The 25133-nt window shown below is 35.8% G+C and overlaps 1 protein-coding gene across 1 annotated transcript in view; it reads left to right on the top strand.

The window, feature by feature from the left end:
• LOC149948729 (fibroblast growth factor receptor-like 1) overlaps positions 1-4738 on the top strand; it is a 138556-nt gene extending 133818 nt beyond the window's left edge. The window contains exons 8-9 of the mRNA XM_090172462.1: positions 1950-2240; positions 4001-4738. Of these exons, the coding sequence (XP_090028588.1) occupies positions 1950-2240; positions 4001-4197 (488 nt within the window). The 3' untranslated portion in view covers positions 4198-4738. The remainder of the gene's footprint in view (positions 1-1949; positions 2241-4000) is intronic.
• Positions 4739-25133: the final 20395 nt, after the last annotated feature.

The raw sequence follows: 25133 nt of genomic DNA, 5'->3' as shown, positions 1-25133 counted from the left end.
GACGGAGAATGACTAGCGGGGTACATCTGCCTAGAATGGGCCGAACAGGAACTTGACGTATTCCACTCGCCGAAGCGCGAATGATATTCTAATAGAGAGCGGACCTCTCTGTCGCCAAAGGAGGAATTTATCGAATGCTCGGGGATGCTTTTCCTCTCCGCCGTCAGGGGTCGCGACTGACGCGATGTCGCGCCGGAACAAAAACGGAACTAATTAACAAAACAATATAATGTAGACAGGCGAGGCATTTCCAAATTGACAGTTATACGGTCCAAATTCATATACGGAACGGATAAACAGCTAATTGGAGAGCATCTGGTCTCCTTCTCAAACCGGACACGCGAGTGTGTTTGCTTTACGAGAATCAACGGAGTGTTTGTAATGAGTGAGATTTTGAATATATCGCGGCCAGTGCGTTATAGCAGAAGTACATAATATATATAAGGAAATATCCATTCCGCCACCGCCGCGGTTTCTTCGGCGCGATGCCGTGCTATTTCCAATTCCTTCCCAAAAAAACAAGAAATATCAAAGCCATATTTGAAGACATTTTGGCACTTATATATAGCCCATTGTTTATAATAAAAAGTTTTTATTGTACACAGTGGACTATTTTATTTTCATTAATATCAAAGCCACACAATTCTAGTATTCCAAAGCTCATTATCTCAGGTGACATTTATTTCTAGTATGGTTTTTTGTAGTATTTCTTTTAAATAAAGAATGCGTGTTTCAGGTCCTACTTCCTAGCCTGTGTTTACTTATAATTACCATTTCAATTTTTTATGTTCTTTGATCCATTTTTAAGGCTTACGCCGCCAAACGCCGCCGCTGAACAGAAATAACCGTACGCCGTCGCCGAAACTAGTTGGTCGGCGCTCTAGTTGAACGCTCTGAAAATGATTAACGCCGCCGACGACAATTTTATCGGCGTATTTACTATATAATGTATTTTTTTTCTTCCAAAACAATTTTGAAAAAACAGTGGGATTCTGCGAAGGTACAAGTCTTACTAGATTAAAATTATCGGTATAGACAGATGGATAATTCTTTTGTGAAAGATACATTAAAAATATGGCAACTAAGGGTGATCAAAAGCTCCTGCAAAAGCTAAATGAATGTTGAATGTTTTGAAACTGAAAAATTACTTGACCATTGCGAATTATCGAAAATGATGTGTTGCTGGAAGCAGGGGTGTAGGAAACGGGGGGGGGGGCAGGGGGCAATGCCCCTATCCCTAGAATTTTGCTGGGAGGGGCAACTAATGTTATTGTCCCCTCCAACCTTTTGCTCAGTTGAAATCTTCAAAAGGCTCAAATTCTCATTAAGTATATATAAAGCTTATAGAACCTCAACTGTGTTTAAATTTCAGTCTTTTCCCGCCAATTTACAAAGTAGTAAAAAGTACACGTGCATTCGGAGAAGCTACACTCCATTAAAAATTCAAAACCATTCTCCGGACCGATTTTCGTTTCTTTTTGCCCCCTCCAACTTCTAGAACGTTCCAACGCCCCTGGCTGGAAGTAATAACATCAGAAGTGAGGTTAATACCAGAAGCACCTCCCTAGGCCCAAGTCAGCTAGTGACGTTTATTGCCATTAATAGAGATGACACGATTGTTTTGAGTACGAGGGTAGTGGCAAGCCCTTCGTGCAACGCGAGCTAATGGAAAGTGAAAAGCGAAGTACTTGAGGGAAGACCCCTTTAACTAATTAACGTGCAAACTCAACACGAAAGGGGTTCCGAGTTTCCACCAGTGCCACAAGCTGGGCAGGATCCCGGCTCCTCTTGCTATATGAAGCGGAAATGCTAACCACTTCACCACCCCACCCTAATAGTAATTGAGTCCTTTCAAAGGCAGACAGGCTGTATTAGCAAAGGTCAAGAAACGTAAATTGTACGATTCAAAATTGTGAAAAGTGTTTCGTCTCTTTTTTTCTTTGCCGTAGGACCTCACACGGGCATTCTCAATTGGGAACGGGCCTTGGTTTTGCGTCCGGGCCAACCAGACGCCGTGATGATCGGGATCCCGATCACGGTCGGGGTGTTGGTGGGCGTAGTGGTAGCCTTGGCCATCCTGTGCCACTCGAGGAGGGCCAGGGAGATCAGCGCCCGCACCACGACCATCTGGACCAACCCCAATTCCGCCAACCCGGCTCTCAAGTCCGTCGAGCAGCAAACTTCCTTCAGTTCCTTTCCGCCTCCCAACTTCAAGGTCGTCACCAAGGAGGAATTCTTGGGTAAGCGATACCAAAGTGTACAACCGCTCTTTCTACGCGCTTTGAGCTCGCTCTCAGGGGCGCGCGTCAAAATTCTAAGAAGGAATTCTTCTCTTAAGAAGAGTTCTTCATGATAATTTTTCTCCTCGGTAGAACTCGCTAAAAAAAGCGTCAAAAGTAAAATGATTCATCTAAAGATGGCGGCTTACTAGAATCCAACGAACGTTGTAAACTAAGCCTTTGACAATAAATATTATTTTTACACAATTTCACGACAATATATAACGGAAGAAAACATTTGATTTATAATTTAAAAGGAAGATTTCATCGGAAATTAACGTACCATTAACGTTCACAAAAATATCATATTGTTTATTTCCTTCAGCATCAAGAAAACTGATTAGAATATTAGCTTCCATTTTTATTTATAGTTTCCCCCTTTTTGATATTCTCACTCTTCTCAAGCTAGTGCTTGGATTTCGATTAATTTTTATCCATGAATAAAATAAGCTCGGCGATATTTAAATAATATTTATTTAAATAACCAATAGTTGAATAAAAATTGTAAAATGTTTAAATAATCGAAAGTGAATAAGCCTATTATTTAAATAAAACAATTTTTTTAAAATAAATGCCACTTTTATTCAAATAAATGCTTGGTTGCGTGAAAAACATAATTAAATAAGTGAAAATGATATTTTTTTTACCAACGTTTTTTTAAATAAATCGGAAAATTTGTGGATAATGAATAAACAATTCCGAGCACTATCTCAAGCGAACTTGCGAGAAGAGATTACGTCACTTCCTGTGAGGAGGATCGTCAAAATTTTAAGAAGTGATAATTCTCAATATCAACGGAAAAGTTCTTAGAATTTTGACGCAGCCCAGACCCCAGATTACTGTAAAATGGTTTCGAAAAGCTAACAATTATTTTTCCCTTTTAGAGTCAGTAATAGGTACGATGTTTTATGGTAACCAGAGAATATGTGGGTAGAACTCTGTTCAACTCGTGATTTCCAGAATGTAAACCACGCCCATGTGCCTTTCCCCCTTTCTGCCAGTAAGGGCAAAAGATACCCCGGTATTATCGCAGGCTCTATCTCTCCGTGTAGGAGATCATGGAATCAGAAGTTTTAATTGAAGCAATTTATTCTCTATATTAAACTTATTATTTACCATGGTGAATATTAGTAGAAATTATGTTTAATTCTAATACCATGCCGTTTTCTCTGAATTAAACATAATTTCTACTAATTTATTCTCTGTTAATCTAAAAACATTCTTTGATCGTAAATTAGAAAATTCGTTATTTTCATGGTTTGTACGTATCTAAAAATTGGCAATTTTATCCACGATGTATCCGTTGAGAAAAATATTTTAATTTTAAACACATTCCTGGTAAAATATCTAGAATTTTATCTAAAGTTCATATTCCTTAGAATTTTTAGTTGTTAGATATTTTGTTTCTAAAGTAAATATTTAAAAAATTGTGAAAGCGGCTTCGCATTAAGCCATCACACGCAAAATTTTCTCCATTTCTTTCTTCCGACATTTTTACGGAAACAAAATTCTTATCGCATTTCCGATTTGCCATCCAAAAAGAACGTATCTTTTCTTTAACTCGTAGTCTGAATTTTTCGTTTTCGAAACCGAGCAAATAGACATATAACTCCTTCAGGACGAAAGGAACTTTGAATCATTTTTCGCCAAAGCCAGCGTTTCTTAAAATCGAAATCAAATTTAAAATGTTCTTTCGGGGTTTTTTTTTTCTCCGGTCGCAGGTTCGACGACGGAAAGCGACTCGTTCGGGGGCCTGGCCTACCCCTCCTCGTTGTGCGAGACCACGACGGTGTCATCTTACAAGCCGCAGTTCTTCAACACGGAGGCCGTCTACCACGAGCGCTCCGTCGTGGCCAAGCTACACGACTGCTCGCCCAAGGACAGGTACGACTGCTTCTTCCTCAGGGACAACGTCTAAGAAAGGTCTCCCATTCCACCACCGCCACGCCAGTCCCCGTGTCCCCCCGACGTAGAAACCACCATTTACCCTCCTACTCAAAAGTATATCACGCTCCCGAAGGAGAAGAACCAACATCAATCGAGACAGAGAGATAGAGAATGGAACAAAAAGAAAATGTTTTAAATCCTATTCGGATTCGCGAAAAGAAACTTTTTAAGAAATATAAATACATTGGACATTTTTTAAAATACGGAATGAACTAAAAGAAAATATAATTATATATATATAAAAGGCTAACCCGGGTCGTGTTCGCCTGAAGCTAAAATCTCTAATATAAACTTAACTAAAGGATCTGTATTTCTACTCTTATCTTCCACAATTAAGTTTCTGAAAAAAAAACAGGAATATTTATTGGTACCATAAGTAACATAAAAAAATAAGTATGACATTTCATTTTCCATCAACGATAATTATTTTATTTAGTCTGTTTCGCCAATGACCTTATAAATCTTTACGTTAACAAAGTTGTATATTATTTGTAACTACTAGATAACGATGTGCGGGAAATTTTAGCTGCTTGTCTTCTTAAAGGAACAGCAAAGGCTTATGGAAAATTGAAACACTTTTAATAACGAGCGTTTCTATTGGCCAAATAACGATGAGTTATAGAATTAGAACGTAAGGTTGACTACAGTGGCGAAGCTGATGGTCCGCAGGACCCGCGGTGCGGGGGGGGGGCCTCGAGCTTCGGAGGGGGGCCCCGCTAACCATAAAAAGGGGGACCTCATAGAGATTTTTGCGGGGGGGGGGGGGCTCTGAGTTCTCAGCTACGTCACTGGTTGACTATTAAAAGTATTAAATCCGCTTAGTTCGTATTTATCACCATCCAAATAGCCCGATACCAACAATGCTGTTTCCTGTTCCGAATCTTCCAATTGATTAACCTACTTTGCGACAGACTGTAATTTTGTGACATACCTATATTTATGATGTTACTTGTGGCTAAACGCGCGGAATTGACTCGAAAGATGAATAGAAAAACCCTTTTCTTTTTTCCATAAATGGTTTTGAAATATTTAAAATTCTTTCACAAAAATAAAATTAACGAAAATACAGATTATTACGGAATTTATGCTTAAGCTCTTCTGAAGATAAAATGTAATACTTAGAATTAAATAACAGATAAATAACAGATAAATAACTTATCTAACCAACTACGGAAACTGTTATTAAGAAAATGACCAAGAAATAATGGACCTAAATTGATATCTTTAAAACTCTAACAAAAATATTAATATTCCATTGAAAAGTATCGTTTTATAATTATTATTCTGATATTTAAAAATATGTTCTAAAAACGTAAACAGATGACGTCAATTTCGTCACCGTCGAAGTTACTGAACTTTCTATCGCTAGAAGAGTTCTGTTCCCAACGGAGGTTGATCCATCCTTTAATATTTATATGAAATAAAAAATAAACTATCCTAAAAGTTCGAGAGTTTCAAATATATTTTTACGTCGAATTAGGAAAAAAATAAAGAAGTAAAATATCGACCCCAAAAATTGGGAAAAAATATTTCTGGCACTAGCACCAATTTTGTGCAAAAAAACAGCTAAAATTGTCTCTATTTTTCATTGCAAAAAAGAGGGTATTTTCTGGAAAAAAAAAGAACCCAGTGACTTTGCGAAAGGAGTGGTACAGATTTCCCAGGAGGGCAAAGGAGGGACTTTCAAATGGACGATATTAGAACTTATTCCCCCTTCTTTTATTACTTTGGGAAAATTTTGGTTATAAAGACGGGATTTTTGGAGAAGTAAAATATCTTTTGATGGGAACTCATTTTTAGAACATTACCGCTCACGGTGATTTGTTTTTACATTTAATTCTGTCACTTTGTTTTGAATATATTATTGTAACAAAAAAAAACAAATAAGAATCGTACAAAAGGATAAAACGTTGAATAAGCCTAGCTTCTTTTCAAATTTGAAATTTAAAACAGCCGTCTTATGGCACAGTAACGCTTTAGTGGCCTCCAAAAACTTTGCATAAATATAAAAAAAGTGGGTACGTTTTCGAAATATATTTTTTAGGTTTCAAAACCTTCGAAGTTTAATTTAAATACTGATCCTAAAATTATGTTGTACGCAAATTTAAATATTTTAATATTTACTTATCAACAATGGCTGGACCTGAGTAGGGTTAATTATATAGTTTATTTACAATTATAATTATTTAAATTTAATAATAAATAATATACTATTTGATTTTTTATTCTAATTACCAAAAAGTGCTGAAGAAAATTTGGGGAAAATAGAAAAAGTGCCACCTGGTGAGAATCGTCTACGCAACAAAGTTAAATAATTATGGATTTTAGTCACTCAATGGAATATATTCAATTTGCCGTTTACAAAAGGCCATAAAGAGGTGCCAGTCTTCTCAATAAGATATCACTAAGAATGGAGTGAAACATTAACTATTAAAGGAGGTAAAATTACCAGGAAACGAGCAAAACACTACATAGAAAGCAGTGAAAAACCTTCTCAATAAGATTATGAAGTAGATATTTAGCATTGAAAAATGAAAAGTGTGAGATCTGACACACATTCTGTAATTATATCAGTTTTAATTTTTGTTAGATTTAATTTCTTAATTCTCATTACGCGACTTAAACAACTTAAAAGAAATAAAATTTAAAAACGTGGAACGATAAAATCTCGAAATAACGATTCCTCGATACGGTCCAAATAACAATGAAGGATTTTTTAAATTAAAATTTATCCGTATAAATTTAAATTCACGGATGTAACGAATGTCGTGTTCCGTCAAAAAACGATATTAAACTTGACATTTAATTCGCGTTCAATGAAATATAAACTACGGGAGGACATTGAGAAAATAACAAATCGAAATATCAAGGGCTAAACGAACCTAATACTACCTATAAATAGAAAAAAAAAAGACATTTTGTCAAAAAGGGAGAAAAAATCATTCACGTACAAACCATCTAAAAAAGAAATCGATTTCAGCGTCGTATACCCCGATCATCACCCCCTGGTTCCATACATATCGATTTGATCGAAAGATCGTAAAAGCGAGCGAGGGGGTGGAAAATACTGCCCAAGTCAAGGAAGAGAGAGACTGAGTGGGGCAAACGCCCTAGCAACCTGGCTTTTTTCCGCTCTCACTTCAGTCTTCGCGATGAAAGAAAAAACGATGTGACACTCGGAGGTTCTAGTTTGGAGGTTTTTTGTTTCATTCGGAAAAAAAGAAAAGGGAGTGACTGTAGGGGGGGGGGGGTCAGCTCTGGGTTCCGAATCTTCAATAACACGCATCGTACGTTCCAAAAGCAAGTAAATCGACTAACGCTTATATTTTTTTCGTTTTCTAAGGAAAATTTTAACTTTCATTTACACCAAAAATATTTAAAATAGTTCCCACATAGTTCCTCAATTACCGATTTTTTTTCCTACAATTATTACCTTATATTTATATTTTAATAATAGGATTTCTTCCTGAAATTTGTCTTTAAATTGTTATCGCTTTTTTTTTCAGTTTTAAAAACTATTTATAATACTATTTTTTAATATTTTAAATTTATTAGGAAAGTTTTTTTTTCGAGATACTTGATTTTGAAACTAAAGGATTCGGGCGCTAACCTACAAGAACAGAGCGAGCTGGGGGGGGGGCGAGAAAGCCCCGAAGTTAGCTTCCGCCCTGATCCGTTCCTTTCCCCCAGTCGTGTGCATTCCGATTTCTTAGCTTTTCGTTTTCTATAAGCTATTTCTTTCCTGATAAGCCAATCTCCCCGCGCGACTGTAAGCCTAAAGCGTGTCGGAAGTCGCGATTCCGAAACGTCGAGGCTTATACGGCTTTTGTTATACGGCGTTCGACAGAGGCCACGCGTTACGGAGTCGCGAAGTCCGGAACGGGCTAATACGTTTCACTCTCGGAATGAATTGGGGTAGACAGCTAGCAAACCCCGCGAATAGTTCGGCTTTCCCTCTTTTCTTCGAAAAAAATAAATAAAAGAAGAAAAAAAAGGCCAAATCGTTGGTTAAGCTGGACAGTTTCAACTGAAAATATAAATATAAAAATAGCTTGTGTAAATGTCTCTATTTAAATATGTGAAATTTATAAACAGGGGGACCACTTTATCTTAGTTAAATTTATACATTGATCTACGCTATTTACCGAAATAGATTTAGAGAAATTAAAAATAATTTAAGTTTTTATGTCGTGGTTAAAACTATTTTATTTAAACTTACCAAATTTTGGATGAAAGAGCGGGAGAAAAGGTTTCTTAATTAATTAATTTCGTATAATTATGTTTTGAAAATTTGCTTAAATCGCTACGTAGTAAGAGTTGGATAAAAGGACTGTAATATGTAATACGTACTAGAGAGGTTAAGCAGAGCACTCTAGAAGTTTGAGACACAACGTCGGTAGGCACGTGAACATTTTAGAATACGTTTCCCGTTTGTACTTCGGAGTCGAATATTTCACAACCTCAAGCTTACGTGACACGTCGTAATATTTTTAAAGTGTTTAAATAAAAATTCTGATAATTATAACTTTCCAACTGAACAAATTATTTGTCTAGCAGCGTACTTGTTAAAAAGCGTAAATACTGATTTTAATTTAATTACGCCTAGGCCTTGTACAATTAAGACGAATTTGGCGAAATAAGTAACAGTATACCAAGTGAGACATTTGGAGTACACCCGGGCACACCAAGAAACAAAAAATTGTATTTCGACAAACACTCATAGCCATACATAACGTCGGTTTTAGTATGGTTCAAACGACCCTGGGCTAGCGAAAGGTGTGAAATTTGTTAAAATTCGATTGCAAACGTACTTGACCGCGTTAGGCCAGGCGCTCACTGCTCTTCGTAACGTCTCCGTCCTACCTTCCACAAGCCTTTGCTTCGTAACGGAGACAATGCATTGTGGAAGGCAGGACGGATACGAAACGGAGAGCCAGTGGGCGCCTAGCCTTAGGCGGCGAACTGAAAGCGCGCTTAAGCGATTTTAAAGAATGGTTCTCCTCAAACGTCGAGGTACTTCCGACGTTGTTGGTAAAACTTCTAGAGCGCTTTGTTTAACCTCTCTAATAGCGATAGATTAACAAAACTTATTTTAATTGAATTAAATAACGCTCTTTCAATTTTAATAATTTTTAATAAATTTGAAATTTGATATCTCTCGAGCAGCTCGCCCAAAACAAATTGACAATATCTAAGTGAAACAAAGCCCATATCATGTAGAATATGTAATAAAATAGAATTCCTTAAAAACAGTATGAAACCCAGAGCTTATATGATAATAAAATGAATCAATATAATTGTGTAAATGATAATTTACAAAATAAAATAAAATAATTGATAAATGAACCGAAGTTAAGTTTGGTTTAATACTGCTAAGTTGTTTACCATTGTTATCAATAACAAAACTATTAAAATGTAAGTGTTGATTGTAAACGTATTTGTTTCTTCTCTATTTGAATAATTTTAAGAAAAAACGTCGTTAGTTTAATATATATATATATAATTTATATAAAGTGATTTATTGTTCCTTTTCAAAAATCATTAATTATTATAAATTATTATTATTATATATAAATAAAATTATAATATTTTAATCGTATTAGAATCATGTATAATATAGTTTTAATTAAACTGTGAAAGTGGCGCTATGTTATTAAATATTATAATTATATGAAAAGGAAGTGATATAAGTAACATTTTAGCCCCAATTCCCAAAAATAGTATGTATAACCTCACGTAGTGAAATCAAAAGTGTTGTGAATAATACCGAACAATTGTACAAAAAAGGTAACGGATTTTGTGAATAAATATAATTTTCCACAATTTTCGTCTCATTTAGTTGAAATGATAAGAAATTTATTAACATTCTAATTTTAGTTGTACGTTAAGTGAAAATTTGGCCTACTGGCGCCTGTAGAAGTGTTCTATCCGCGCAACGCCGATGTTCTAGGTGAAGTGACTTTACAGGGTTTTGCCAACTAGGTAAATTAAAAGTCAAGCTAATAATCGTCTCAACATAGTTATTCTTGGTCAGCCCGATTCTGTGAAGATACAAATTTCAAGCTAATAATATTACAAATACACACTTCTCAAAGAAACTTATTGTTATATACTTCTAATACGCGGAAAGCCGACGGACAATTAAGGCGGTATACATAGTTTGCATCAATGGCGCAGTTCATATTATAGATATACAGGATGCTTCAACAGGTTATGCCAAAAATTTAAGAAATTGTAGGGGTTGAGTAGAGAAGTATGCCTGTTTTTTCCCCATTTTCCTACGATGAGTTAAAAGAGCGCCAGAGGACTTCAAAGTGTGGCCTACTACCCCTGGAAGTAGGCTGCAACAAGCGCAAAACCAAGCAGCAGGGAAACGCGAACATTAAGGTTTGGGTTCGTGTGATAGGTAAAAAGGACTTTGTAAACAAATCGAGGTAACCAGCGTAAGAAAGCAAACCTTAACAGTATTTAAAGTCCCTGCTGTTTGGTTTTGCGCTTGTTGCAGCCTACTTCCAGGGACTAGTAGGCCACACTTTGAAGCTCTCTGGCACTCTTTTAACTCATAGTAGGAAAATGGGGAAAAAACAGGCATATTTCTCAACTCACCCCCTACAACTCCTTAAAAATTTTGCATAACCTTTTGAAACCTCCTGTATGTATATATATATATATATATATATATATATATATATATATATATATATGCACCAAGAATAAATATGTAATTTGAGCAAAAATGAACCGTACAATGCCGCCATTTTGCTGGTGTAGATTTCTTAGTAAAACGTGAAGACTAACAGTTTCAATCGTCTGTTTGTGGATTTTAGCTATTTCCAAATAATTAAGAATTCAGTTACACGTGAAAATTGGTTAACTACCTTGTTAAAAATTGTTCGAGTAATTCAATTAGAAATTAGAACAAAAATATTCATTTTATTCGATACCGAAGGTAATTGTAAAAGGAAACACCACAAAGGCCTAATTTGGTAAAGTTATCCAAATTCTTTTCGTAGATATTCCTGTCGTCATTTGCTATTTTATTTAAATCACACCCGGGGTGTAAAATCTTATCTGGTTTTGTTTAGGGGCCCATAACGATAATAATTTAGAAATTAAAAGCATAAATGTAATTTTCGTACTCTTTGTCGCTTCGATGAAATGACCAACAAAATGGCTACCTATTTAGTAGCTACGCGCGAAATGTGGTTTGAATTTTGGATCTCCCCTCCCGGTTTAAATGAATACCTTAGGTGCGAACTATGTATACACGATGTTTGGCCAATATGGCGACGCTATGGGGGGATAATTAAAGCAAGGGCACGTTCCTGACGTCACTCGCCTATCCATAATTACATATTTAATAAGTAAAACCTTCGAGCGTAGACGGTATAAGGTCTGTCAAACACAAGGCGAGTGAATCAGACTAGCTTTGAAATGTTACAAGAGCAATCTCGTTTTCTCTTCTTCATTCCGATATTAAAAATAACATGATCAAGTAGTGTGTCCCTTGTCCAACTTGTCACTGTAGAGAATCTCTTCCCTAATCTCATTAATTCCAACTCGCTCTTCTTTATACCAGAAGTATATAATATATATCTTTACGACAGAAGTGTCCGTGTAGGTCGTAAAAATGAAACACGTACCTTCGTAGGCTCGAGGAAGTTTTAATAGTTGATTTTATAAAATGTCTTTACGCTTGCCCAACTTGTTGAAATGTTGCCCTGGAATAGTTCAGCCAATGCCTAAGGATGAGTTCATAAGCTCTTTAGTGGGAGAGGAAACGGATCAACGGCTGAAGCGGGGAGGCAACGTTTCAACAAGATGGCCAAGGTTATTTTATAAAAAGAACTATTGGGGCCATTTTCCTGTCAAACCGCGGAAGCATAGGCCTCATTACGGCAAAACACTAACACCTTGTATTACTGCGCATAACGATGTAAAAGATAAAAGTACATAGTTTAGGCAAAAGTAGCGTAAGTTTAGGGTATTCAATAGGTGTTTAAATGTTTTTCTACGTCACCAGCTATGGTTATTGAAGATAGAGAGCACGCGCTGGAGCCGATAAAGATTTTGGAAGTCCACGTGCGAAACGCGCGTGCCAATAAAGTACTAAAAAGCTTAAGTTCGTGACGCAAAGAAAAATATTTTATACTTTTAATTTTTGATCACCTATTATTTACAAGCCAAATTTTTCCGAAATGAAATAGTTTAAGAAAAATTATTTTAACCGACTTGTAAAAATACTTCAATCTACAACTATCTCTGTTGATAAAAATAATGTTCAATCAAAAAGGGTTCTATTATAATTTATGATTAAAATTTGATTCTAAGCCTTGGTTATAAGACGGTGAAAGTGGTAAATTTGATCGACTAATACTTGAATAGATACGGTAGATAGATAATCGCCGTTCGTAAGATTTGGAAATCTCAACGAAGCGTACCTAATACACTAGGTTGACTGAGCTGCCGAACACGACATCTATCGTACCATACAATTATGTCTCTTAAACAGAAGTACTCCTTCATTTTAATTTTCGTAAAACCAGAAGTATGTAATACGTATCTTCGACAAAAGTATTCCTTCATCTTCTTTTTTGTGTTATCAGAAGTAGAAAATTATCGCTTCTAAATAGAAGTTTTCCTTCATTTTCATGTTACCAAAAATATATAATATATATCTTAGACAGAAGAATTTCTTCGTGTTCTTTTTTGTATTATCAGAAGTATACAATTATGTCTCTTCAATAGAAGTTTTCCTTCATACACTTTAAAGGGGCTGATCACTCCACGTAATCGGTGTGCAAGCACGTAGCTTTAACTGTACTAGTGTGCTAATTAAAAAGACGAAGACAACGATATTTAAAAAGTGCACAAGAAAAGTTTATTTAAAACCAATAAATATGACGGCGCAATAACGTGTCCGAAACTAGTCGAGTTTAATATTTATTTGTTTTAAATAAACATTTCTTGTGCACTATTTAAATATCGTTGTCTTCGTCTTTTTAATTAGTGTATTTGCACAGGTTGCTAGTATTATTTTAATTATGTACTAATGCGATTACATAGCTGATTACAGATCTGTCATTCACATCATATTCCTATAATAGGTGTACATATTTTTTGGTAGTGGTTATAGGCCCTAGGTCTATTTCTGTCTAAGATATATATTATATAATTCTGGTAACATGACATAGAAAATAAAGGAGTACTTCTGTTAGGAGACATAATTGTATACTTATGGTAACTCGAAAAAGAAGATGAAGGAATACTTTTGTCGAAGATACATATTACATACTTCTGGTTTTACGAAAATGAAAATGAAAGAATACTTCTGTCTAAGATAAACATTATATATTTTTGGTAACATGAAAATGAAAATTAAGGAAAACTTCTATTTAAGATACATAATTGTATACTTCTGATAACACAAAAAGAAGACGAAGAAATATACTTCTGTCTAAGATATATATTATACATTTTTGGTAACATGAAAATGAAAATGAAGGAAAACTTCTATTGAAGAGACATAATTGTATACTTCTGATAATACAAAAAAGAACATGAAGAAATTCTTCTGTCTAAGATATATATTATATATTTTTGGTAACATGAAAATGAAGGAAAACTTCTATTTAGAAGCGATAATTTTCTACTTCTGATAACACAAAAAAGAAGATGAAGGAATGCTTTTGTCGAAGATACGTATTACATACTTCTGGTTTTACGAAAATTAAAATGAAGGAGTACTTCTGTTTAAGAGACATAATTGTAAGAAGCTAGATTACTCAGGCGCGGGGCAGCGGGGGGGGGGGGGGAATGATATCTCAAAATCAGAAGCCCGTTCGGTGTTCAGAAGCCTGTTCCGTGTTCCAGGCAGCCTGAGGAGGAGGAGAGAGGGGGCCAAATAGGGAAATCGTGTTCGCAGCGAAAGGACACGAGCCGTCGCTTCTGACCTCCGCGTGCAGTTAGTTCCACCTAAACCTCAAATGTCGCTAAGTGAAAGAGAGCAGCGTGCTTGGCTACACGACTATATTCCTCGCTGCTTGGACAGGGCTATAACTCCCTCGAATGCTGCCATCTAGTAGCGGTAACAGGCACTTCTTATTATAAAAATAGCATCTCTCCGCGCTCCGGTAGCCGCAGAAATGGGGAGGGAAGGAAAGGATTTGATGTTGTATTTAATGGCTCTGAGAATGTAACGGAAGCGATATTTCGTTCCCCCCTTTTCGTTCTACTTTCCCTCCCCTCTCGCGAATGTGCAGCGTTGCCAGACGTACGATAATTATCGTCGACGTCGATAATTTCGAGTCCCTTTTGTGGGTTTTTTTTTTAATTTAAATTGTTAAAATCATAAATTAAATTTTATTTAAGTCAAATGTGTCTTTAATAAGCCCAACTTGATTTGTGAGTTATTAATTTTTTTCGTAGAACTTCGACGACGTTTAACGTCAATATTCTAGAACATTGAAGCACCCAATTGGGAACTAACACTCCTTAGCTTTATCTGTGGTCGCCATGTTGGGTAGATTTATTTTTTCAATAGGAAAAAGCATGGGTGACGTCGTGTGACGAAGAACTGTAATCTCCCCATACCAATTTCTATCGCATTGCGGTTCAAATATTTATCATCCAACCATTCTCATTTATTTGATATAAATTCAAATTCAAAATTCAAATTCAAATGGTAGTTTATTTTCCTTTGATGTACATGAAAGATCATTAGCATCCATTCCTGAAGTTTACATTCCTGATTCGAGGTATTGGGACGAAAGCCAAAATCTTTTCTCGATTATTCCCTAACTTAACAGAGTAGGGTGGTGGAGTGGTTAGCACTCTTGCCTAGCAGAAAGACGGTCGGGGTTCGATCCCAGCTTGTGGCACTTGGTTGTAAACTAGGAACCACTCCTTCCGCGTTGAGTTTGCAAGTTCTTAAGGGGTTTTTCCTCCGAGTTCTTCGGTATACTCTTTCTATCAATACTTGTAAATGTTAATTATGTACATTAAAGTTTTGAGTCATGGTTAGGTTATTTGATTAAAATTGATATTATATGCAGAGACACGATACTACATGACTTAGATAAAATGGTTTAATTAAAACCGTAGTTTTAAAAACATTACATTACGCGAGCTTTCGAACCGTGTTGTTGGAATGTAGCCTGACGAGGAACCACGGTGTTTAAAACTACGGTTTTTTGTAGATGTTAATATTAAGAGTAAGGAGCTGTAGGCTCGCGTGGCATGAAGGACCGTTTATTCCCATTCGACCGAAATCCCATTCGACCGAAAGAATTTTAAAATGTAGCCCAATTGGCGGGGTGATTTGATATTTTATTTATAAGGTATGTACTATCGAAGATCCATGTTTAGGTTAGGTTAGGTTAGGTTAGGTTAGGTTAGGTTAGGTTAGGTTAGGTTAGGTTAGGTTAGAGTTGGTTAAGTATAAATACCCTCCTTTATTAGCTATCCGCTCCATTGCAAACGACTTCAGTAACTAAATTGAAAACATAGCAAAAGTCAATTTATATAGCAGCGTTCGGTCGAATGGGACACATAAAAGCGTTCGGTCGAATGGGACACATAAAAACCACACGTTTCGGCGGAATTCGGTCGAATGGGACACCTCAAAAACCGCCTTCGGTCGAATGGGATTTCGGTCGAATGGGACTAAAGCTGAAGGACTACCACCCTGTTACGCAATTTAACTCGGTTAAAAGTCGCCAGATGACTTGGGCCTAAGGTGGTGCCTTGGATATTAGCCTAGCTAGCTGATTATTATTAAATGATAATAATCCGCTTTGATGCAGCTCTCTACAATATTTCCACAAAATGAAGAAGACATTTACTTCCACTAAAATAAAGATGGCGCTGCGCAACACTATAGGGGCTTTCCTGTTTCTATTTAATAATGGCGCATTAGAATGGATGTGTACGATAATTTTTTATCTGAAATCGATAAATATCTGGTATAATTTGATTTTCACGATCTGGCAGCTCTGCGAATGTTATAAAATAAGTTATTAAGTATTGAAGACGCGCGATACGAAAGGCAAGGTCTTTTCTAGGTATAATTAAGATTAGATACGGCAGAGTTTTATGGTCGTGGCTTTATTGCCCGACTAACGTATAGCTCCTCTACGTGTATCGGTTATTTATCTCTTTCCAAAGTGATTCCGCTAACTATAAGAGTTCACAAATTTACGGTCTTCATATTCGACCACAAGTAAATTACAAAGCTCGTAGAATTTAGTTTAGTTTTTGATAAAGTATAAAATATTGGACGGTCTTAAAAGTTACTTGTATCAGCAGTATAAAATATATAAGTCTAGCTTGTCACTGTAAAATATCTTCCCTAATCTTAGAGATTCAAACTTCCTTCGTTATATCAGAGGTATATAATACAAACATTATATGAAAATTAAAGATGTCGAGATCGCCATGTTTATTAATTATTTTTTTATTAGTTTTTTTTATAAAATTATAATATTTTGGGTAAACAGATTTTGACGGTCGAGATTATCATTTAGTTGGGATGTTTTCTTAGTTTTAAATCATATTTTTCAGATGAAATAACTTTAAATTGTCACAATGAAAACGATTTTCCCCGCCACTATTTTTCATTCCGAAAAGTAATATTTCGAAATTATTTAATTACGAAAATATGGTTTATAAATAAGTAAATACCCCTAAGCCAGGGGTGACCATATCGCCTATTTGATAATAATGAAATGAAATGAAAAAGTGGTTTATTGTGCATTAAAACAATACATGGGCTCATCAGCAAGTTAATACACAGTTTACATAACATACATAATATTTAAAAGGTTGATCAATTTTTACAAAAAGGTATAGTATTTAAGGTGGTGCATATTGGGGAAAATAAAACAGATTGATAAATGAAATAATTTCTACAATTAAAACAATTCCACTGAATTTTAAATGTAAATGACAATTTTAATATTGCATTTGTTTTCAAATGGAAATGGAACAATTGTAAAGATCGAAGTTTTGGCTATATGTATTTGCAGTGTTTAAGGCCCTGTTAATAGGGTTTAATTGGTTCTTTTCGGTTCTATACAGATTAAAATTTCTTGTTTGATAATAATAATAATAATTATAATAATAATAATAATAATCAGGTAGGCGAATACCCAAGACACCACATAAGGCCTAAGTCATCAAGCGACTTTTAAAGCCATTAATTCAGATGGCCGGGCTACAATGCGTAGGAGGGTGGTGACAAGCCCTTCATGCCACGCGAGCCAACAGCTCCCCACACTCAAGGTCAAGATCATCCTTTTTATAGTGGTTATTTATTATTATGAAATTTTACAATGATTTTGAAGCTTAAGATCGACATTCTGAAGGTCGTGATAACGTTTTATATGGTTAAATGGAGTAATAAACACGGAAAATTGATAAACGTGATACGGGGTATTCTTCCGTAGTTTGGCGCAGAAACCGGGTCCGTGTTTCTGTGATTACTTACTAGATATATAATTCCCTCTTAAAGCAAGTGTCGGCTCTAGGTGAAGTAGATCTTTTTTCAACAGATGTCGCTAGCGTCGAAATCAAAACAAGATGCTGAAGCTACATTTTGACTCAAAAGGCGGGACATAAAAGTATGCTTCGCGTTGATTGGCTCGTTTGTAAATTTGTCAATAACTTCAATTATAGTAATTGTTTACAATATATTTTATATGGGATATTTAATTTAGGTTAAAGTTCACTAAGCAGAGTAAAAGTGGTCTAAATATAAAACTCTATAATGGCTCTCTGACGACGTTATTGTTTCGCTATTTTGAATTTTAGCTTCATTTTTCGATTCGGATAGATTCATGGCCATCTCTAATAACAGGGGCCTTTTCATAATACAGGTGGCAATGATAGAGCCGACAGTTGCTTTAAGACTCGCCGTGCTTGTAATCGTTTCAACAAAGCGAAATTAATGGTAATAGCATTTTGGTACACTTCTGTCTAAGAAAGATACTATATACTTTTGGTAACTCAAATACTCAAATAATTCTTATTTTTCCGAGTGGTGGCTCTAGGGTAATACGTGGTGTATTAGGTGCGATTGGCTGAGCTTTCCAAAGCTTACGAACGGAGACTAAATATCTGCCGTGTATTTGCAACGGAACATGCGGAGTCGCTAATCAAGTACTAGTCTCTCGAATTTAACACGTTCACCGTCTTAGGGCCGAGGCTTAGCGTCAAATATTAATTAATCAAAAATTATACTAAACATCTTTTCGATTAAAAAAACAGTTGAAAATATGAAAATTTAACTCCTACTTTATGTTTATCAACAGAGATTGTAATAGATTATGTTTTTTTTTAAATAGTTAAGAGTAACTTTAACTAATAAATCAGGTTATAAAATTAAAATATTTCTCACTACGCGGCAATACATTACGGGGCCTTTTTGGTGTAATACGGAAAAGCCCCCTTCCTTATACTTTTCTGATAAGTAATTCAAGCTTACATTGCGGTAAATAAGGTAAATAAAGTACCACTAACACCGTCTGTATCGTAGATGTCAAACTACAAAGCGATTTAACGCTGTGTGATTTAGTAAATTTTCGTAAATGCAATTTAGCTATTTCTATAAACAACTATACGAAGTAGTAGACTGCACGTTTAGTTGGTTTGAGATAGGGTTTTAAGACTGTACACCGTAACCGTGGATACGAACAAAGGCTAGAGAGCATTTATATTTATCTGGGCAGCAGACAATTTAGTAGACTATAACTGCTCCCCAAGGAAGAAAGAGAACCAATTCGTTTCCTCTCCATTTCACCTAGAAGCAAAAGCGTTCATATTTTATACATTTCCGCCTTTTGCTCGCGTTTCTAAGTAAGATAACCCGAGTCCGTACTGGTCGAAATGGAGCGCTATAGAATAAATCGCTCCATCTACTTTAAACAGAGCGAGAAGCTCGCCATCTAGCGACGCGGAATGGAAACGATAAAATAATTTTCGTTCTTTTTAAAAATAATCGCGAAATACACGGTGGATACGTTTCTTAGCAACGGAGAAAATCAGATTTTTCGGTAAAGGATATAAACACCGTTCTCGTCTTCAATTCTGAGTTGGGATAAAGCGAGGGGTAGGGGTCATTCCATGACAAAACGACCTAGTTTTTTTTAATTTTAACACCCGACCCCTTTCGATTTCGCCAAAATTTTGTATACAAGGTTTTTTGGGCCTAGGAAAACGATTTTGACAGTTTCATAACGATCGGGTCAGCCGTTTACGAGATACAGCATACGCGTTTTTTCAAAAGTTCGCCTTGACCCCCTAAATGTTTTCTAGTATATCTTATGACATAATTATCGCAAAATCACATGTAATACCTCATTTTAAAGACAATGCGCACCCTAATATGAATATTTAATCAGAGTTGTCATTTGACGTAAATGTCATTAAAATCTGGGCCTTTAAATAATTTGACCTTTGACCTTGCCCAGACACCTCAGTCGTAGGTCAACGATTTTAGCATTTTTAAAATTCCCACTATCGAATACATAATAATCACTCAAAATCTCAAAGTAATATTTGTAGTTTTCGAGATATTAATTTTTGAAATTTACCCCACCACACACAAAATGAAATACCAAAACCATTTATTTTTATAGTTTACACACCAATTAATTTTTTATTTACACAAAACAGCTTAAACTTCTTTATACATGGAAAAGGCTTTGGTAATTTTATTTTTATCGTGTTCTTTGATTTGGTAGCCTTTCGAATTTGGTAAACCTACAAGAATTTCAATTGCACATAGAACATTTTCACTTGACACCCAACTGCTATCGATCCTTCTGGGCCATGTGTATTTGTCCGAAATACCAGGGGGACGCAAAAAGTTTACAAAGAAGTCTCCAAACTCTTCTAATACTTCCTCAATTAATCCAACGTAAAGTTGGCCTTTGTAGACGCTGGCTACCAAATTTCCCACTTTAAAGTTTTCAGCCTCTTGATTTCGAGTATCTGACAATTCTAAAGTCGAAACCTTAACTGTGGTTAGCGAATCGTCATTAGATAACGGAGAAACCATGATTTCATTTAACGATTTCGGAACGAATTTATGAAACCCTCGAGTTCCTTTTACTGTTATGGCTTTAGAAAACCTTTCTTTTAAAAGTTCCTTTTGTCGCTCAATTTCTTCGTTTTTAACATAGATGAACTTGATATTTTCGAAGTTTGATAGGCAGAAATTAAACATATCTGTTGGAGTCAAAATCTGTCCAGTCACTGGTCGCTGAAGACTGACTCTTGCTGTTTTACGCTTCACTGTTCCGCCAATTCCGTCACAAGGTCCCTTGCCATGAGATGTGGCAAAAAAATGCCATTCAGCGTCCAAACCAAAATCTTGTTTGTGGCAACAGAGATTAGAAAAGTTGTATTTGTTTTTATACTGTCCAGCACATCCATCCGTAAAATAAATTAGCTTTCTAACATTAGGAACATGTGTTTTTATATTTGGAATTAGATAAGTTAAAAAACTGTGAACAGTATTGGTTGTATGTGTTCTGGTATCACTGATAATACAAAAATTTAAGTGGTTAAGTTCTCCGTTTTCGACTACCCTGAAGTAGATTACGAAGGGATGCACTGTCGCTTGAGAATTGTCCCAATGGAACCCTTGTGCTTCGTCTTGAATTACGAAGGAATAGTTCTCCGCAAAATCACCGAGAACAATTACGTCACCAGGTTTTAGAGTTTTTTTGAGGTTTTTAAGATAATTAGATTGCGACTTAGATGTGTAATGATGACGCGTTAGTTCAAGTAGTTTAATGGCCAAAGAGTCGAAAAAGTTTTCAACACTCTCGCTCAAGGTCATGAGCTTTGTGCTGTCAGTTGTCACCCATTGCATGAACTTTATATTTTCAAAATCTTCTAAAAGGTTCGTTAAATATTCATTTTCAAGTAGACCATTTTTCCCAGGACAGTCCTTGCACACCCTCATCATACAATTCCTGTTTTGAGTGTCACACACGGTGAGCGCCATGAAATCGATATCACATTTTAAAGGACAAGGAGACGGTAGAGCTGATATCATTAGCTTGACATTTTGGTGATAGGTGCAGACACACACTGAATGTGTACCTGACGAACCTGCTAATACACACCAAGGTGGTCGTAGATAACAAAATGACGAAAATCCTAACGTCAAATCATGCTCTTCCTTGAATTTGTTATAGAGCTCTCTCAGGTTCAGCAGTACAAGCCTCTTTTGATGATGTTCTTTTTGACCTGTCTCGTGGTTTCTAACTGACACAAACTCCTTTTGTCCAGGTGTCATACGACTGTTATCGTCATTTTCGTAAAATTCAACGACCTTTGATTTAACGTCTTCGGTCAATATTAATCCCTTCGATTGTTTCTCTGGTAGCGAAAGAATTCCTTGACTAGATTTAAGATTCCTGCTTCGTTTGACCATGTATTCTGGTGCTCCAAATTCCTCCATTGTGCGTTGTATTCCAAATGGTGACAAGGTCAGGATCTGAAGCTTTTCGCCGTATGATGTCTTGGAGTTATTGAATTTCTCTCTCAGTTCGTTCAAAATATTCTCATATAATCGATGTTCTTCGAGCTTTCTAAAAACATCGTCCGTAACCATATTATCGTCTGTTTCATCAAGATAAATTTCCATTGACTCTTCTAATTTGCGTTTCAATGAATTGTTCACAGCGTTTAACTTAGTCCTGCTTAGAATTGTTTTTTGGCGAGATGACAAACCTTCTGTACAAAAGTTAAAAAATATATGTATTTATATATGTATACATATATAAATTCTTTCAAATTGAATATATTTCTTACTTCTTTTAACAGGAGATTCTCCCAAGTTTATTAGAGTTTCGTTAACTGCCACTAAAGCTATAGCTTTGTCGTCTTGCGTCGCATCTCCCGATGAACAAGGTTGACTAAATGAAAAAGAATCGCTTTCTTGTGATTCTTGTGCAGTGTGAACTTCTGAAACGTCCAACTGTATTTGGAGTTCATCCTTTACTTTTTTTCCAGCAGACATAAAACACTGGATGCACAACTTATTTCCAGCGATAACTTCAATTCCTCGTAACTTTAATTTTTTGAACAAATCCAATGAAATAGTTTTTAGTCCACTCTTTCTTTCAGCGTCGTGAGTCCCAAAAGGATTCATACACTTCTTTTGACTCGTTGAATACCTTTTCATAAAAAGTTCTTCATGGTGACGACATATGTTTCTTATTTTGGACATAGGTATAGCTGTTCGGCTGCTAAGAACTAATTTGTCATCCTCGGACAGATGGTTGTTGATACCAACTGTTTTCGAAAGTGTTTGCAAATGACATTTACTACTGTCTCTCCAAAACGAACAATTTCGATCCATTTCAGGGCTTTGTTCGAGAATATACAGTTAAATAAATTCTATTTCGCTACTCAATTATCGCTGTTAATATATTTAACTACTCAATTATAACTATTATATATTAAAAAGATATTAAAACATTTTTACGTTATTAAAAACGTAATCGATATGACTAAGAGCAATATTGAGATATCTAGCACATTTCCATTTTAGGGTGCAGTAAGATACGCTACAATAATATTGAACGCCAGACTATACTAAGGACAAGCAATTTAGTGATGTCTTCTGTCTACAGATAACATGCAAAACTAAAAATAATATGTAAATAACTCAACTTAATTTAAGAATTAGTGTATTTGATATTCTAAACTCAAAATTACCAAAATAATAATATTTTTAATTTATTTAGTAGGTCAACTAGTTTCGTGTATAAAATAGCATTTTCATTAATTTGAGGGGTAAATTTCAAAAATTAATATCTCGAAAACTACAAATATTACTTTGAGATTTTGAGTGATTATTATGTATTCGATAGTGGGAATTTTAAAAATGCTAAAATCGTTGACCTACGACTGAGGTGTCTGTGCAAGGTCAAAGGTCAAATTATTTAAAAACCCAGATTTTAATGACATTTACGTCAAATGACAACTCTGATTAAATATTCATATTAGGGTGCGCATTGTCTTTAAAATGAGGTATTACATGTGATTTTGCGATAATTATGTCTTAAGATATAGTAGAAAACATTTAGGGGGTCAAGGCGTACTTTTGAAAAAACGCGTATGCTGTATCTCGTAAACGGCTGAACCGATCGTTATGAAACTGTCAAAATCGTTTTCCTAGGCCCAAAAAACCCTGTATACAAAATTTGGGCAAAATCGAAAGGGGTCGGGTGTTCTGTGGCAGGCGTTTTGTCATGGAATGACCCGTAGGTCACTTCCTTGATTAACGACGCACCCCTCAAAAGATTAAATCCGATTTAATCGTGATTATTTTGATTAAATTCAATTTAATCACGATTAAGTGAATTAAATCACGTTTAATCATGATTAGAATGTTTAAATCTGATTAAAATGATTAAATCTGTTTAAAATGATTAAATCCTGATTAAAAAAATTATATCGTGATAAGTATGATTAAATCGTACTTTAGTTTTGATTTTAATGATAAATTCTCGATTCGACCGATTATATTGATTAAATCGTGATTAAAATGATTAAATTTAATTAAAAAGATTAGATCATTATTAGAATGATTAAATATCGTTTAAATGATTAAATCCTGATTAAAAAGTTTAGATCATGATTAGAATGATTAAATCTCGTTTAAATCGTGATTAGATTTTCTAATCTTGATTAGATTTTTTAATCTTGATTACCCTGATTTAATCATTTTACTATGATTAAGACGCACCCAAAATGGAAGTGACCGGCCCCTCGGGATAAAGCAAGAATCCGTCTTCATTTAAAGAGCGAACGGATCAGTGTTCCTCGTGGCGCCAAAAAGTGCCAGTTTCAGAGGGGAAAATTTCGGTCAATTTTTCACTTGGGAGGGGAGTTAGCTTAACCAAAGAATTTAGACCCCAGGAATGGAAAGAAAAACCGTTAATGTCTCGGTTTCGAGTTGACGGAGAGCTTCCGGCTAGGCGAATCAATAGAACCGGAAATAAGCCTGTCAACCTAGGTTTGCCTTTGGAGGCTAGGGACAAGCAAATTATACTAGGTGGAGCTGCAGTTTCCATTCCTGGGGTCTAAATTCTTTGGCTTAACTTAAAATCGCCACAGATCCCGAGTAATAAATGAAGCCCGGTTTTTTTAGGTTGGCAAATTTATCGTCAATAAAGGCTACAAAATGTCCGTTATATATTTTCTCCACGACCGCGAGACCCTTATCCTGTTTTATATCTAAACAGCGGACCTACGGTGGCAAGTGCAATCTAGCGACTCTTCCCAGAGGAGTTGTTTCTCTGGAAAATAAAGATAGAGGTAAAACAGTTTCCCAGAAAACCACCTGCCATATTTTATAAAACCAGGAATTCATACCTCTAACTTGGAATGGTTATCTCGCCCGTTGTCCGTCTCTATCTAGGGGACCGTTTTTTTCCCATCATTTTGACGTCAGAGCATACGTGTTTTCTCATACGATTTTCAATGGTATTAAATCCTAGTTTCAGATAATTTCATCCCCCAGTGTCGAAAAAGGGTTCAAACATATTTTTGCTTTTCCCTTCGCTATCCCCGTATTGATAGCGACGGTCACCTCGTAATTCGGACTTCGCGTTCTCAAGGGCATTGTCACTGCTGACAATTTTGACAGCGCTAACAATGCCGCACTTAATCCTTCCACATGGGAGGTCGGGAGAGCGAGCTGACCCGTCGCTATCAATGGTGGGGTTTCAAACCCTAAATTTCGAAATGGCCGGGGAGTCGAACAACAAAAAACTACAGTTGTAAAAACGGGAGGTTGCGCGGGGTAAAAACTCCTAAAGAGGGGAGACGCGTGCGAGGGGGCGATTTTTTTTTATCATACTCGTCACTGAAAACGGTCCCCGAGAT

The sequence above is a fragment of the Leiobunum rupestre genome, chromosome 4, assembly GCF_980474605.1.
Source record: "Leiobunum rupestre chromosome 4, qqLeiRupe1.1.hap1, whole genome shotgun sequence".
Classification (NCBI taxonomy): Eukaryota; Metazoa; Arthropoda; class Arachnida; order Opiliones; family Sclerosomatidae; genus Leiobunum; species Leiobunum rupestre.
The sequence above is the reverse complement of the archived record's forward strand: the minus strand, read 5'-3'. Positions and strand labels throughout refer to the sequence as shown.